Here is a 14,984-nt window from a genome sequence, read left to right as displayed (position 1 = left end):
ATCTTGAATTCTTCCTTGTGCTTTGGCTTCTCTACGCTCCAGTGTAATCTTCAGAGTTTCTTCTGACATCCATTTTGGTCTTTTCTTCCTCTTCTGTCTTACGTAATATTTTTCAAAATTGTTGTTCCTGAGTGTATCATAGTATTCCATTGTGTGACTATAACACAATTTCTCAATCCGTTCAGTTGTGGTTGAACATTTGAGCAGTTTCCATGTTCTTGTGATGGTGAGTAGCACTATGAACATTGGTGTGCAAATCTCCATTCTTGAACTTTAATATTCTCATTTTTTAGAAAAGGTCGATAAGTACCACCTAGAAGACAGATTTGTTTGAGGGTTTTTTGCTCTGGAGGGTTACAGTGGTTGATTTCTTGGAAGTAAGTCACCAGACCTTCCAAAGTACCTCTGCGTGAACTTGAACTCCCAACCTTTTAATTAGTAGCCAAGTATTTACACCAACTAGGGACTCTTAAGGTGCACAATAGCTTTTCTCTATTTTATTCCAAAATAAACAGGCTGTGTTCAAAAAGTTTTTAACATTTCCTTTGTTTCTTTCAGTCAACAGGTTCTTGGGAGAAAAACAGGGACAGCATCTGTTTACAAAGTTACAATTAAAATAGATGAGAATGATGTCTCTAAGCCTTTACAGATTTTTCATGATCCTCCTTTGCCGGCTTCTGATTCCAAATTAGTAGAAAGAGCAATGAAGGTAAAAGATCTCAATATATTTTCACATTGGCTTAATTAAGTTATTAACATAGGTTAACATTTATACATAAACTGTTACAACAAATTCATTAAAATAGCTGATTGTTCCTGAAATTCTGTTTTTACTTTAAAAACTTGTTTGAAGTACGTGGAATGCTTTCGATGGGTTTGTCTTGTTTTGTTTTTAAAAAAATCTGATACTATAACAATTTTTTAATAAAGTCTTTTAAATTTTTGTACTTAGATCTAACCACCATTATTTGTTATAAGGGCTAACATTTGATTACTGTGACAATTCATCAGTATTCCTCAGAATGTTAATTATAGGCTTAGGTTATCAGTACCATTTAAGTTTATTTTTACCTTTATCTTCATTTGCTTTCTTTTACTGGTTAACATTTAACAGTGTGATTCTAATAGTAACTTCAAGCTATATAAATCTCCTAAGAGGAGATTTTAAAATGGAAAGTATTAAATTGCACCTGTGATTCTGTTCTTGTTGATGCAGATTGATCACTTATCAGTAGAAAAACTCCTGATTGACAGCGTCCATGCAAGGTGTCATCAGAAGCTCCAGGAACTGAAGACCATTCTTAGAGGCTTCAATGCCAATGAAAACTGTAGGTTTTTAAAGTGGGCATTTTCAGAATTTGTTTATTTTAGTATCTACTTTCATAATAGATTTTTGGTTGGGTTTTTTAAAAATTTTAATTAAAGTTTATAGAGACTTAGGGTTTCCATTCATTCATTCATTGTTGCACTTTTCTCCATGCCCAGCCCCTCCCCCTGTTCACTCTTCTTTAAAAGAAAAAGAAAAACTTTCATTGTTATGCAATCCCTCCCTCCAACTCCACTCCACTGTGCAGCCTTCACTCTGGACTTCTGTAATGACAAGAATACCCATTCATATGTCCCTTTTAATCAGTTCTCTCCCTCATCAGTTTCAATGCAATATACATCATTCCTCCCCTCCTTTTCTGTCTTCCCTCAACCCTGATGTCAGTCCCATTTTACAACAGTGGTCCTATGCAATATTTGTCCTTTTGTGACTGGGATATTTCACTCAGTATAATGTCCTCCAGGGTCATCCATTTTGCATAATATTTCATGAGTTCCTTGTTTTTCAATGCTGCAACCCAAGTGCCCATCAACAAATGAATGGATAGGGAAGCTCTAATATATTCACACAATGGAAAAAGTTTTTTTTAATATGTTTTTCTCAGTATATAAGTAATTCCTTTAACCTGTGATCAGTTTTCTCTCCCTTATTGTTCATTTTAGCCTCATTTTTGCAACACTGGTATACTGATTATCTTTGAAACTTTCCCCATCTTGAAATGGAAGCTGTTTTAAAACATGAATCTTCACTCTCTTAATTTTTCCTCTAAAGTTAGAACAATTTTGAAAAAAATATATATGATGTATTTATAAAATATGCTTGAGTGAAGTAGAATTCATCTATATCTTTTAAAAACATTTCTTTTGAATTGATAATCTGTTAACATGATTCAAATTAAAAAAAATACTGATGTATGTCTTTTTTCCACTCCCACAACCACTTCTGTTAGGTTTCTTTCAGGATTTTGTTAGCACATCTGCATGAATATAGGAGTGTGGGGGCGTGTGCATAGGTATGAATGTATATGGATATAGTCTCAAACCTGCCCTTCCCTTTGTTTTTAACTTAGATTGATCTGTGAAACTTTTTAAAGCAATCAGAATGGAATAATGGAGTCAGGAGACTAATTTCTTGATACGGTTTTTTTAATCCTTTCTTAACTAATTTCATGAGTTGGTTTTTTAGTTGGGCTTTCTACTTTGAACCAAAATAGTTATTTTTAAACCTGCATATATATTTTTTTGTCTTAAATTTAATTACATAGTAAGTACATTTAGAGCTGAAGTTGGGGGATTAATAATTTAGTATGTAAACACTTTGATTCTAGAAATAACAGTTTCACAGCATTGTAATGAGCCTATTTACTATGCCCACTCAATTGTTTTAGACTGTCATTACCCTGGGCCTAAAGCAAACAGTCTTTATTGTGTGGTTTAAAATGTTAATGGTGCTGATATTAAAAGTTTATTGCCTTTCCTCATCACAGAAACCTAGCTCAACTCTATACTTGGGAAAGGCAGCTTAGCAAAAAGTAAAGCTATGGGCATAAAATAAATAAATGAAAGTTAGACTATAAATTTGCTGAACTTGTATAAATTCTAATCACTGATCTTTTTGATTTGTAATCCAGGACCTTACAATATATAGAAAAAATATGTAAAAAATTAAAGAAATAATGTAAAATTTTTTTTTAGGGAGTTCTGGTGGCCTAGTGGCAAGAAGCTGTGCTGCAATCCCAAAGGCATGCAGTTCGAATCCACCAGATGCTCCACTGGAGAAGGAGGAGCAATCTCCTCCTGTGCCAGTCGGATCCAATTCGACGGTACACAGCAACAACCCTCCCCCCCAAAAAAGTGAAATTTTTTAAAAATCTATTGTGATTTTCATTAAAGTTTACAAAGTAAATTAATTTTTCATTCCACAATTAATACACATCTTGTTTTATAATATTTGTTGCAATTCTATCAGTGTAAAAGCATTCTTCCCACTACTTCCCAGGGTTCCCAGTTTACATTTGTCCTTCTTTCCTGGTCTTCTGATTTTTGTTTGGGACAGCCCTTGCCCCCTTTTAGTTGATTATTTTGAGCAGTAGCCCTTCTTGAGTGTTGCTTCACAGGCCTGTTGTTTGGCTGCAAGGTGATCCCTGGGGATGCATTTAGTTCCAAGTTTGGAGTGTCTAAGGTCTATTGGGAGCTCTGATAACCTATTAGGCAAGGAGTTACACTGCTGACCCAAAGGCTTATGGTTCAAACCCACCAGTTTCTCACCAGAAGAAGGGTGATCAGTGTCATCCCCTGTAGTTTAGAACCTCTGAAAACCAGGATCTGTAAGCTCCTGGGTTCCACTAGTCTCTATCAGATCAATAAGTCTGATCTTTTTATGATTTTTACTTGTGTTCTACATTTTCCTCCCATTTTATCCAGGATCTTTTGAACTATATTCTCTCTATTCTTTGCTGCTGTATTTAAAAAAAAATTTTTTTAATTAATTTTAATGAAAGTTTTAGAGACTTTGGGTTTTCAGTCATTCATTGTTGCACTTTTCTCCTTCCCCCTTCCCCCCCAATTCACTCTTCTCCTTGAAAAGAAAAAGTCTTTCATTGTGCTGCTGTATCTTATAAAGAATCTTCTATATTGTAATTAGATTGATATTAGAGCTGTTATTCCAATTATCAGAACTCATTTTACTTTATTGCTAAACGTTAGAAATTTTTGTTTGCTTTAAAGACTGTCTCTGTAAGCACTTTATTTTAGTGGAATAATAAGATCAACAAAACATCAGTACTTTGAGCTAATGTATCATATTCAGTAATGATAAAATATTGTAGAAGTTATTACTGTTTATACCTTTCTGCTCTGTTTTTTCAGGTGAGCGTTCTACTGGACTTGTATGTTAAACATTTATATACAAATATATATTAGATATACTTGAAAGCAATTTACTTTTATCTGATAAAATATGTCCCTTGCATTCTTTTGCTTTATTAATTTGTTTGATAAATATTTTTTTATAGGGTGTATGGAAGGTAACGTCATTTTCATTATTGTTAATTATAAATTTTTTATTTGATTCATAAAACACTGAAGATATGTACATTTATTGAGTACTTTTAAAAATTGTGATAAAAATAATCTAACAAAATAGTTACCATTTAGATGTTGTTTTGCATATACAATTCATTAACATTATCTATCATTATCAGGGAGCTCTCTGATGACTTAACAATAAGGAGTGGTGCAGCCAACCCAAAGGCATCCAGTTCGAATCCACCAGCTGCTCCTTGGGAGAAAAATAGGCAGTCTCTTCCTCTGTGATTTACAGCCTCTGAAAACCCACTGGAGGGTTATGTATTAGTGAGTTGTGACTCAAAAGTCCATAGCAACAACAGTTACAATTATGTTGTGCCAAAACTACTTTCCATTTCCAGAATTTTAGATCACTCTTAATGAAAAACTCCACTTCCTCTAAGCAATGATTTCCTCCTCCTTTCTCCCTTTTTCTGAAAATTCCTAATAGACTTTGGTCTGTAGATATTTGCCAAATTTTAGATATTTCATAGAGAGCTCTGGTAAGGAGTTGCATTGCCAGCTCAAAGGCTGGCAGTTTAAATGTGCCAGCCACTCTGCAGGAGGAAGATGAGCAGTCTTCTTCATGTGATTTGTTGCCTCTGAAAACCTTCTGGAAGGTTGGCTCTGACGAGTTGTTCTGACTGATGGCATATATTGCAACAAGAGATGTTTCATACAAATGGGATCATCATTATTTGCCCTTTTGTGATTATCAGTGCTTTATTTTTAAAACACCTTCACAAACTTGTCTTTTCTTTTTCTTAATGGCCTGTTGTGAGGATGCAAACAAAACTCCACTGCCATTAAATTTATATTCCAACTCATAGTGACTGTGTTCCACTGCCTTCAAGTCGAGTCTGAATCATAACAACCCTCCACTGGGTTTACAAGGCTTTAAATCTTTAAGGGAGGAAACCGCCTAGCTTTCTCCTTCAGAGCAGCTAGTGAATTCGAACCTCACAGCACTACACTTCCAGGGATTCTTGGTAAAACTGTCCTATAGGGCTTCCAAGACTGTAAATCTTTATGGAAATAGAGCGCCACATCTTTTTCCCATGGGCTATGTGGACAAGATGTTATTGTGATTTTTTGACAGTCAAAGTAGCACAGGGATAATACATCTGATGAGAGTGCCTATATGCCTCCATTGCCACTCTCTTGTCCTTGCTGTTCTTCTGTGCTGTAGCTTTAGACGAGCTTGGTAACTAGAGGGCATATTCCTTTTTTCAACCCTTCAACATGATCAATATCTAGAGTACTTTCAGTGCTTTGCTCATTTACTCATTTTTGTTATACCAATTTATGGGATTAAGGGAAAAGTTAATTGGGCCTGGTGGAAATGCTATGAAACTCTCCAACAAGTATATTGGCAGCTTTGGGGATATGTGTTTAGCAATTGCCTGCGTCCCTATGTCACCTGTGACATGAAAATTAAGTATACAACCGACTTGGGGAAACTATGTTTATTTTTTCCTATTTATTATATAATGTTTTCAAATTTTGGTAATTTCACTCCCACATACACACACACAAAGGCAAAAACCGCTGCTGCCAATCACTGAGGTAGCAACTCATAGTGAATCCATAGGGCAGAGTAGACTTCCCTTAAGGGTTTCTAAGGCTGTAAATACTTGCAGAAGCAGACTGCCACATCTTTTCCCGTTGAGCTGCTGGGGGTTTTGAACCACCAATTTTTTGTTAGCACGTTAACTGCTGTGTTACCAGGGCTCCTTTTAAAACTACATGGACCCTACTGGCAAAATAAACCAAAAAACACAAACAAACTTTTCTCATTTCTTTTTTTTTTAAAAAATAAAGAATGACATTGGAAAATTTTAGGCTATAGATGAAATATATTTCATTTATCAGAGAACTAATTTTCTTCTTACTGTATAAAAAAGAAAATCTTTACAAATTAAACTTCCAAGTGGAAATAAAACAAACTCAATGAAGATGGGTATGTTTGTTTCAAGCCAACTTGAAAATGACACTTTTCCTTCTGAAGTACTAACTTAATCCAAATGTTGCTAAATCATGTGTTTCTTCTAACATTTGGAATTGTTACATAGTTGCTTCATTTCTGTTTATTAATAAATCATGTTCTTAGAAATGTTCAGATAGGAAGGTAATTTAATTCTTTACTGTTCAGCTTCCATAGAGACTGCAATTCCAGCTCTTGTTGTTCCCATTTTGGAGCCCTGCAGTAGTTCAGAATGTCTACATATTTTTGTAGATTTGCATTCTGGAATGTTCCAGTTGATGCTGTATGGACTTGGTAAGATACTAAATAATATAGTCACTCATCATATGAAAAATGAAAGTTGCAGAGGATAAAATAAGTTTTTCTGCCGCTAAGTATTAGAAGCAATGCTAGTAAGCAGGACAGAGTAGATTTGGATTAGATAACTCTGGCTCATGTCTGTTCTGCTTTAGCTATATTATTTTAGACTTATGTATCAGAAATTAAATTTCCCAATATGAAATGCATGCTGTTATTTCTTTAATATTAGAATAATAATGTTGATGGGTAATAGTATGTAGATCTCTAAGTATATATGTGATGAAAATTACACAGAATAAGGTCAACTTGATGGTACCTGCCAACAACCAACAGTGTTCAGAGGTCACTTTCTCTTACCACATATAGTTGAGTAATAGTGAAATGTTTATAATCATTTATATAATGTCGTCCATGGCTGTAGAACATTTTTTGTGATAATATAAACATGGAAGATGACTTGGGATACAGAGTTTTAGAGGAAAGGAATTTTTTTTCTGGCCAGTGATGAATGATTTCTCAGTAGAGACAGGAAATAGAATAGACATTAAAGTTTGATTTCTTACTCGGTCTGTTACTAAGTTCTGAAATAATAAAACACTCTAGAAACTTAGTGGTTTTATATTACTAATAGAATAATGTTGTTGTTTTTATGTGCCGTTGAGTCACTTGCGACTCATAGTGACCCTATGTACAAGAGCCCTAAACCCTGCTCTGTCCTGTGCCAACCTCGCTATCTCCGACACACCTACCCCCATTACCCCAGTCACTGAATCGATCCATCTCATTGAGGGTCTTCCTCTCTTGTGCTGTCCATCTACCCTCCCAAACATGACATCCCATCTCCAAGGCAGTACTGGTCCCTCCTTACAACATGCCCAACGTATATCAGACGAAACTTCAGAATCCTTGCCTCCAAGGAGCAGCCTGGTCTCACCCTTTCCAGGATGAATCTGTTTGTTCTCCTAGCAGTCCATGGTATATTCAACACTCTTCTCCAGCACCACAGCTCAAAGTCATCAATTTTCTTTCTATACTGAAAAGATTAGCATATTTAAAATTAATATTAATTTTAGACAGAGTGACTAAAATAAAAAAGATTTTCTGGTTATATCTTTATATGCCTGTAAAGATTGATTTCTTTTATTATGAGCTTCTTATGAAAAAATGTATTCTTTTTTCTGAATCATGTCACATGTATGATGGCTAAGTGACCCCCGCCCCATGACAAATTTGTGAATTGTCTTTGAACTGTATTTCCAGAGCAACAAGGCAATTGTTTATTTTTTAAAGCTTTTAACTTATCTGTTTTCTTGGTTATCCACCAACATACTACATCACTCATTCACTCACTCCCTGCCATCAAATTAATTTCAGCTCATAGTGATCTTCCATCATTTTTGGGTGTCCTCAAAACCTCGTTAATCTTCCTCTGACAGCTCTTGCTTGTGCCTTAGGCCATGTGTGTTTACCAAATAAAGATTTTATGAGGTTTTGTATTTTTTATGTATTAATATGTGAAGTCCACTAATGCTATGCATTTTTAAAATGCTTATAACAATTAAACTGAGTAGGGCCTGAGGCACTTGCTGCAGAAGGTCAAGGACTGCAGCCTTCAATATGCATTGTGGAGCAATATCAAGAAGACAAAGATTCTCACCACTAGGTCAGTTGGCAGCATTAGAATGGATGGTGAAGAGATTGAGATTGTTAACAGCTTCAATTTGCTTGGCTCCACAGTCAACACTCTTGCCCAGCAGCCAGGAAATTAAAAGACGTATTGTGATGGGAAAGTCTGCTGTTAGGGACCTCTCCAAAGTACTGAAGAGCAATGAGCAGTAATGTCACTCTGGAGACTAAGATGCCCCGATACAGTCCGTGGTCTTTGCAATCACTTGCTATGCGTCAGAGAGCTAGACAATGACTAGGGAGGAGAGGAGAATTGATGCCTTTGAGCTGTGGTGTTGGAGAAGAGTATATACCATGGACTGCTAAGAAAATGAACAGGTTCATCCTGGAGAAGGTTAACCAGGCTGCTTCTTAGAGGCAAGGATTCTGAAGCTTCATCTGGCATACTTTGGACATGTTGCAAGGAGAGACCAGTCCTTGGGGAAGGATGTCATGCTTGGGCGGGTGGAGGGACAGCACAGCAGGGGAAGACCCTCTATGAGGTGGATTGGTTCAGGGACTGGGGTAATGGGGGTAGATATGTCAGAGACAGTGAGATTGGCACAGGATAGAGAAGAGTTTAGGGCTGTTGTACTTAGGGTCGCTATGAGTTGCAGGCAACTTGACGGCACATAACAATTAAAAAAATTAATTAGACTAATAATTTTGTGAATTAAAATATAACCAAAGAGTTCATGTATTGATCACATGTTCTTCTTGCCAGTGTACTTTTGCTGTTTATTAGTGCGTCAACTGCATTTATCCCACTAAATGTTAAAGGGGGAAAACAAATCAAGTTGATTTATATCTACTTATGCATTTAGTTTAGCTTTTTTCTGATTCAAAATAACACTATTTCCTGCCTTTAAAACAAATTCATGTCTTAGAACTCTTAGAAAAAGGATTTTATGTTTTCTTTAAACAAGTAAAGAAATTTTTTGTTCCATAGACCAGTCTACTTTAGATGACATGGAGAAGTCTGTGAATGATGATATGAAACGGATCGTTCCATGGATTCAACAACTGAAGTAAGCTAATTTATTTATTTATTTCTTGATGTATTTGCTTCTTATCTTGATTAGTTGCGGTCTTTAAGATTTATGACATGAACCTTAAATGCCTTTCATACCTTAGCATATAAAAATCTTTTTTAATTGGTCCAAGTTGGCAGTAGCTTTTATCACATACTCCTAGAACAACTAGAGGCATGTAGGCTATGACGCTCAGTGTTTTAGTATTATGTTTTGGCCCACGTTGGCTAAACAAGCAAGGTTTAAATAGTTAATATACTTAATAATTTGTGTTTTGAGATTGTTATCTGAGAGTCCCAGCTAGCAGAAATATAAGCTTAAAACAAAGCTAAGCCCCAGAAAGCTTTAGCTTATCTAATATGTATCTGTTCTTAAACTCTATTTATTAAAAAAAAAGACCACTTGATTGCGACTTTATAGCAGTGTTTCACAAATGATCTGTGAGTGACTAGTTTATTCTAAAACTATATGGGACATTAATTTTTGTTATTCAGGGTTAACTTGTTATACATTTCATCCATTTTTAGCCTATAGTTTCATTGAATTAAATCTCTGTGTCCAAAGACAAGCTCTGTTGACTTAGTGATAATGTGTTGAGCTTCCAGCCCAAAGGCACATTGTTCAAAATCTGTCAGCTGCTCAACGGGAGAAAGATGTACAGTCTTAAACCCTTTGAAACCCCCTGGAGGGTCACTTCTAAGTTGGTTCTGGCTCAACAGTACATAACACCATCAACAATATGTGACCAGAATCCATTTTTACAATATTTAGAACATTCTCATTACCCCCAAAGATGCCCATTTACAATTAATTCTCAGTTAGTAATTCTCTTTAGTAATCTACTTTCCATGTCTAAAGATTTGCTTTTTTCTGAACATTTCATATGAGATCCTAAAATACATGGTCTTTTTCTGTTTTACTACTTTTACTCAGCAAAGTGTTTTTCGGTTTCATCCACATTACTATGTATCAGTTTTCTGTTTCTTTTTATTGCTGAGTAAAATTCTGCCTCTGTTTGTTTATTCATCAACTGACATTTGGATTGATTTTCTCTTTTTGGTTGTTATAAACAGAGCTATTATGAGCATTCTTCTGTGAGTTTATGTGTGAACTTTAGTTTTAATTTTTCCTTCTTGGTCATATACTAAATTTGTTACACATTTTTAAAGAAACTGTAGCTTATTTTCTAAACTGTGCCATTTTACAATCCCATCAGCAGTATGTAACAATTTCCTTTTCTCTGCATTCCTGATTATAACTGCCCTGCTGCTAATTGTTTTGTACTATTGAGTTAGAATCGACCCATAGTTAAACCTATGGTGGGTTTTCAGAGGCAGTTGGTTGATGGATTTGAACTGTGTGCCTTCAGGATTGCAGTGCAGTTTCTTACCAGTAAGTCACCAGAGCTCCCTATAACTGTCCTGTTGTTGTTGTTGTGTACCTTCAAGCCAGAACCGACCCATAGTTGACCCTCCCGTGGGTTTTCAGAGGCAGTTAATCATGTGGGAGGAGATTGTCCATCCTTCTTTTGCAGAGCACCTGGTGGATCCAAACTGTATGCTTTCATGATGGCAGTGAAGCTTCTTGTCAGTAGGCTACCAGAACTCTGGTGGCTCAGTAGACAAGTGTTTGATTGTCAGCCCGTAGGCCAGCAGCCCAACTCTATCAGCAGAGTGATGGGGGGAAATACTTAGTGATCTGCTGCCATAAAATTTACAGCTTAATAAACCCTATGGATCAGTGCCACTCTGTCATGTCATGTAGGATCTTAGTGACTCAGAAGTCAGTTCAGCAGCACACAGCCGTTGCACAGTGGGTATGGAGAGGTATCCATTTTCTTTTTTTTTCTATAATTATATTTTATTAATTTTCATAAACATTTACAGAGATTTTGGGCTTCCACTCATTCATTGTTGCACTATTCTCTCTACCCTCCTCCCAGTTTGTTCTTGTCCAAATGCCACAGTGCTTGTCAAAGCCAGTTCTGATTAATCTTCTTTGTCAGTGTGTCCTTTGCCATTCCCTATCACTCCTCCCTGAGAGAGACTTCACCCTGAGTCATAAGGAAAAGGGGATGGCGTATTCTCTTAGCTACTTCCTGCTGAAAAGGGACGCTGTGGGTTTCAGGGTGAAGATCTTCTCTCACTACTCTAAAGGGCCCCTTTGGCAGTAGGAAACACATAGACTATTATGGAGATTGATTTTGGAATTTAGATGCACTCTTCTTGATTGTGCTTGGCCGTACATGTTCATATCCTTGAAGATGTATCATGGGGGTGTTGCAACCTAGAAGACACAAATTTGACTAACAAGTTATAAGTACATGAGTCCAAAAATTTCTTAATGACGTTGATCATCTTTTCATGTGATTAATTTTTGATAGTAGGCCATAAAACAAATTCTAGGGGAAAACAAACATGTAGTATGTAAGTCCCAATTTGTTCATTACTATTACTAGAATTAATAGACAAAATTATACCTTGGTATAATCAGAATAAGTGTTGTTGTTGTTATGTGCCGTCGAGTCGCCTGCGACTCATAGCGACCCTATGTACAACAGCCCTAAACTCCGCTCTGTCCTGTGCCAATCGCACTGTCTTCATTGAGAATATTGTTGTTGTTGTTGTTGCTATGTGCCGTCGAGTTGTTTGCCACTCATAGGAACCCTATGTCCAGCAGCCCTAGACCCTACTCTATCCTGTGCCAATTGCACTGCCTCTGACACACCCATCCTGATTACCCCAGTCACTGAATCAATCCATCTCATAGAGGGTCTTCCTCTCTTGCACCATCCCTCCACCCTCCCAAGCACGATGTCCCTCTCCAAGAACCTGTCCCTCCTTGCAACATGCCCAGAGTATGTCAGACGAAGCCCCAGAATCCTTGCCTCCAAGGAGTAGCCTGGTTTAATCCTCTCCAGGATGAATCTGTTTTCTTGGCAGTCCATGGTACACTCAATACTCTTTTCCAGCACCACAGCTCAAAGGCATCAATTCTCCTTCTGTCCTCCGTAGTCATTGTCCAACTCTCTGATGCATAACAAGTGATTGCAAAGACCATGGCCTGTATCAGGCGCACCTTAGTCTCCAGAGAGACACCGTTGCTCTTGAGTACTTTAGAGAGGTCATTAACAGCAGACTTTCCCATTGCGATACGCTTTTTGATTTCCTGACTGCTGGTGCCAAGAGTGTTGACTGTGGAGCCGAGCAAACCGAAGCTGTGAACAATCTCAATCTCTTCGTCATCCATCCTGATGCTACCAATTTGTCCAGTGGTGAGAATCTTTGTCTTCTTGACATTGAGCCTCAGTCCATACTGAAGGCTGCAGTCCTTGACCCTCTGCAGCAAGTGCATGAGGTCCTTGGTTTCAGCATGCAGGGTTGTGTCATCTGCATAATGCAGATTGTTAATAGATCTTCCACCAATCCTGATGCCACACTTCTCATAGAGCCCAGCCTCCCAGATAATCTGCTCTGCTTACAGGTTGAAAAGGTATGGAGATAGGACACATCCCTGGTGCACACCCTTCCCAGTTTTGAACCATGCAGTGTTACCCTGCTCTGTTCTGACTGCTGCCTCTTGGTCTAAGTATAGGTTTCGCATTAGCATGATTAAATGTTCTGGGATTCCCATTCTTCTCAGAGTCAGCCACAGTTTGTTATGATCCACACAGTCAAACACCTTTGCATAGAATATGTAGATAATTAATAGTTAACAAAAAGTTGGTCTTATATTTCTTAGTCTACAGCATCATAAAACAAAGCCAAAAGTCAAGAAGAGGTAGTAATTCCACATAGGCTTTGAAAAGAATATCTTATATATCAATATTTAAAAATTTTTTTGTGACAGATGAGCGTGCTTCTTTCTTGTTATAATTTGGCCAGTCTAGATGGGAGTGATGTTGATGCTAATTAGGAAATTTTACACATTATGCACACATACAGTTTGAAATGTGTATCTTGACTGTTTCCATGTTTTTCTTTTAATAATATGCATAGTAGATAATGATTTCTTAGTATGTTGATGTGACTGGAGATAGTAATTTTAATGCAATTTTAGAAACACTAGAATATTTTAAAATATTAAACAAATTGAAGCAAGTGATAGTATATTTTAAAATTTTATCTTTATTCTTTTATCAGTAGTAGCCAGATCCAACAATTTATAAAGATCATGGTTTGATTTGGTTTTCAATGAGGAAAAAAAGTATTTCCAGATCTTATATACTTTTGAGTAATAATTGGCAAATTACCATTAAAATGTTGTATATTATAGTATTATTTTAATACACATAACTAGTACACAGTTTGCACAACATGGGACTTCCCTACTCCAATCTAGTTTTCAGCTGAACTTGATCATGAACTTGGATATTGTGGTATTATTTTGTTGTGAAATGTTTCCATATCCATGTTCTTGTTTTCTGTGGTTACCTCATTGTGGATCTGTGAGAGTCTATAAACCAGTCACTTCATCTCTTTTTTACATATTACATAGTTTGGTGGCCTCAAGCATAGACAATTAGGTAAAGAGAATGAGAAGAGGAAGTACCAAAATTAAAAGCATCAGCGTGAAATCTGGCCACTTAAAGAATGGAGGGGGAGAAGGTAATGAATACTTCTGACACTTCTGAGGTATACCATAGGCATTGTACACATACCCAGTATAAAACTGCAGCAAGTGTGATGCATGGATTCAATTTATTATAGGAACAGGCAGAATATATGTTATCACTGAGAACATTTCTTAGCAGTAAAGTATAATGCTAGGTATCAGACTTTACCTAGTATTTTCTGATAAACATTTCAACAAGATAGTAATATATTTTCATTAGAGTTAGAAACTGCACAGTTGTAGGAGAATTAGTATTTAGGAAATATAAATATATTGATACCAGAAAATGGAGATGGTGAAACCTAGTTTCTCCTTGGAGGCTAGGATATTGAAGCTCTGTCTCACATACTTTGGGCTTGTGGCCAGAAGGGATCAAGTCCTTGGAGAAGGATGCCATGCTTAGAAGGGTGGAGGGACAGCACAGGAGAGGAATACTCTGGATGAGATGAATTGATACAGTAACTGTGGCAATAGGGATAAGTGTGTTGGAGTCAGACTGGCTTAGGACAGGGCAGGCTTCAGAACTATTGTACATAGGGTAGTTATGAGTTGCAGGCGACTCATAACAACAACAAGAAAATGAGTTACTTCTATACTTTGTTTATTGTTGTTAATCTTGATTTATAAACACTTCAGGCACTTTATAAAGAATGCAGAGATTGGTTTGTGCTGTCTTTAAGCCATAGGAAATCTAATGTTTCCTATAATAATTTGATAGCATATCTCAGCCTTATTGTTATTCAGTTCTTCTTATTAGTAGTCACACTACAATTTAAATGTCTTATATGTAACAACAACTAACAGTTTTACTACAGAACTACGGAGAAATGATTCATTATTATGGTCTTAATAGTTGCTGTTAAGTCAGTTTCAAGTCATGGTGACTCCATGTCTGGAGAGTAGACTGCTCCTTAGAGTTCTCAGATTCCCAGGCCTGTGATCTCAGGTGTCTCTGGGTGTGTTCAAACTGCCAACCTTTTGGACAGTAGTTGATTGCT

The 14,984-nt window shown here is 36.6% G+C and overlaps 1 protein-coding gene across 1 annotated transcript in view; it reads left to right on the top strand.

Annotated features, from left to right (window-relative positions):
- MED14 (mediator complex subunit 14) overlaps positions 1–14,984 on the top strand; it is a 99,549-nt gene that overhangs the window by 29,444 nt on the left and 55,121 nt on the right. Inside the window, exons 9-12 of the mRNA XM_006897522.1 lie at positions 559–709; positions 1,217–1,328; positions 6,545–6,670; positions 9,291–9,369. Coding sequence (XP_006897584.1) covers positions 559–709; positions 1,217–1,328; positions 6,545–6,670; positions 9,291–9,369 — 468 coding nt within the window. The remainder of the gene's footprint in view (positions 1–558; positions 710–1,216; positions 1,329–6,544; positions 6,671–9,290; positions 9,370–14,984) is intronic.

Source organism: Elephantulus edwardii, unplaced genomic scaffold, assembly GCF_000299155.1.
Source record: "Elephantulus edwardii isolate Elephantulus edwardi_28Jun2011 unplaced genomic scaffold, EleEdw1.0 scaffold00210, whole genome shotgun sequence".
Taxonomy (NCBI): Eukaryota; Metazoa; Chordata; class Mammalia; order Macroscelidea; family Macroscelididae; genus Elephantulus; species Elephantulus edwardii.
Note: the sequence above shows the minus strand (reverse complement) of the source record. Positions and strands in the feature narration are given on the sequence as shown.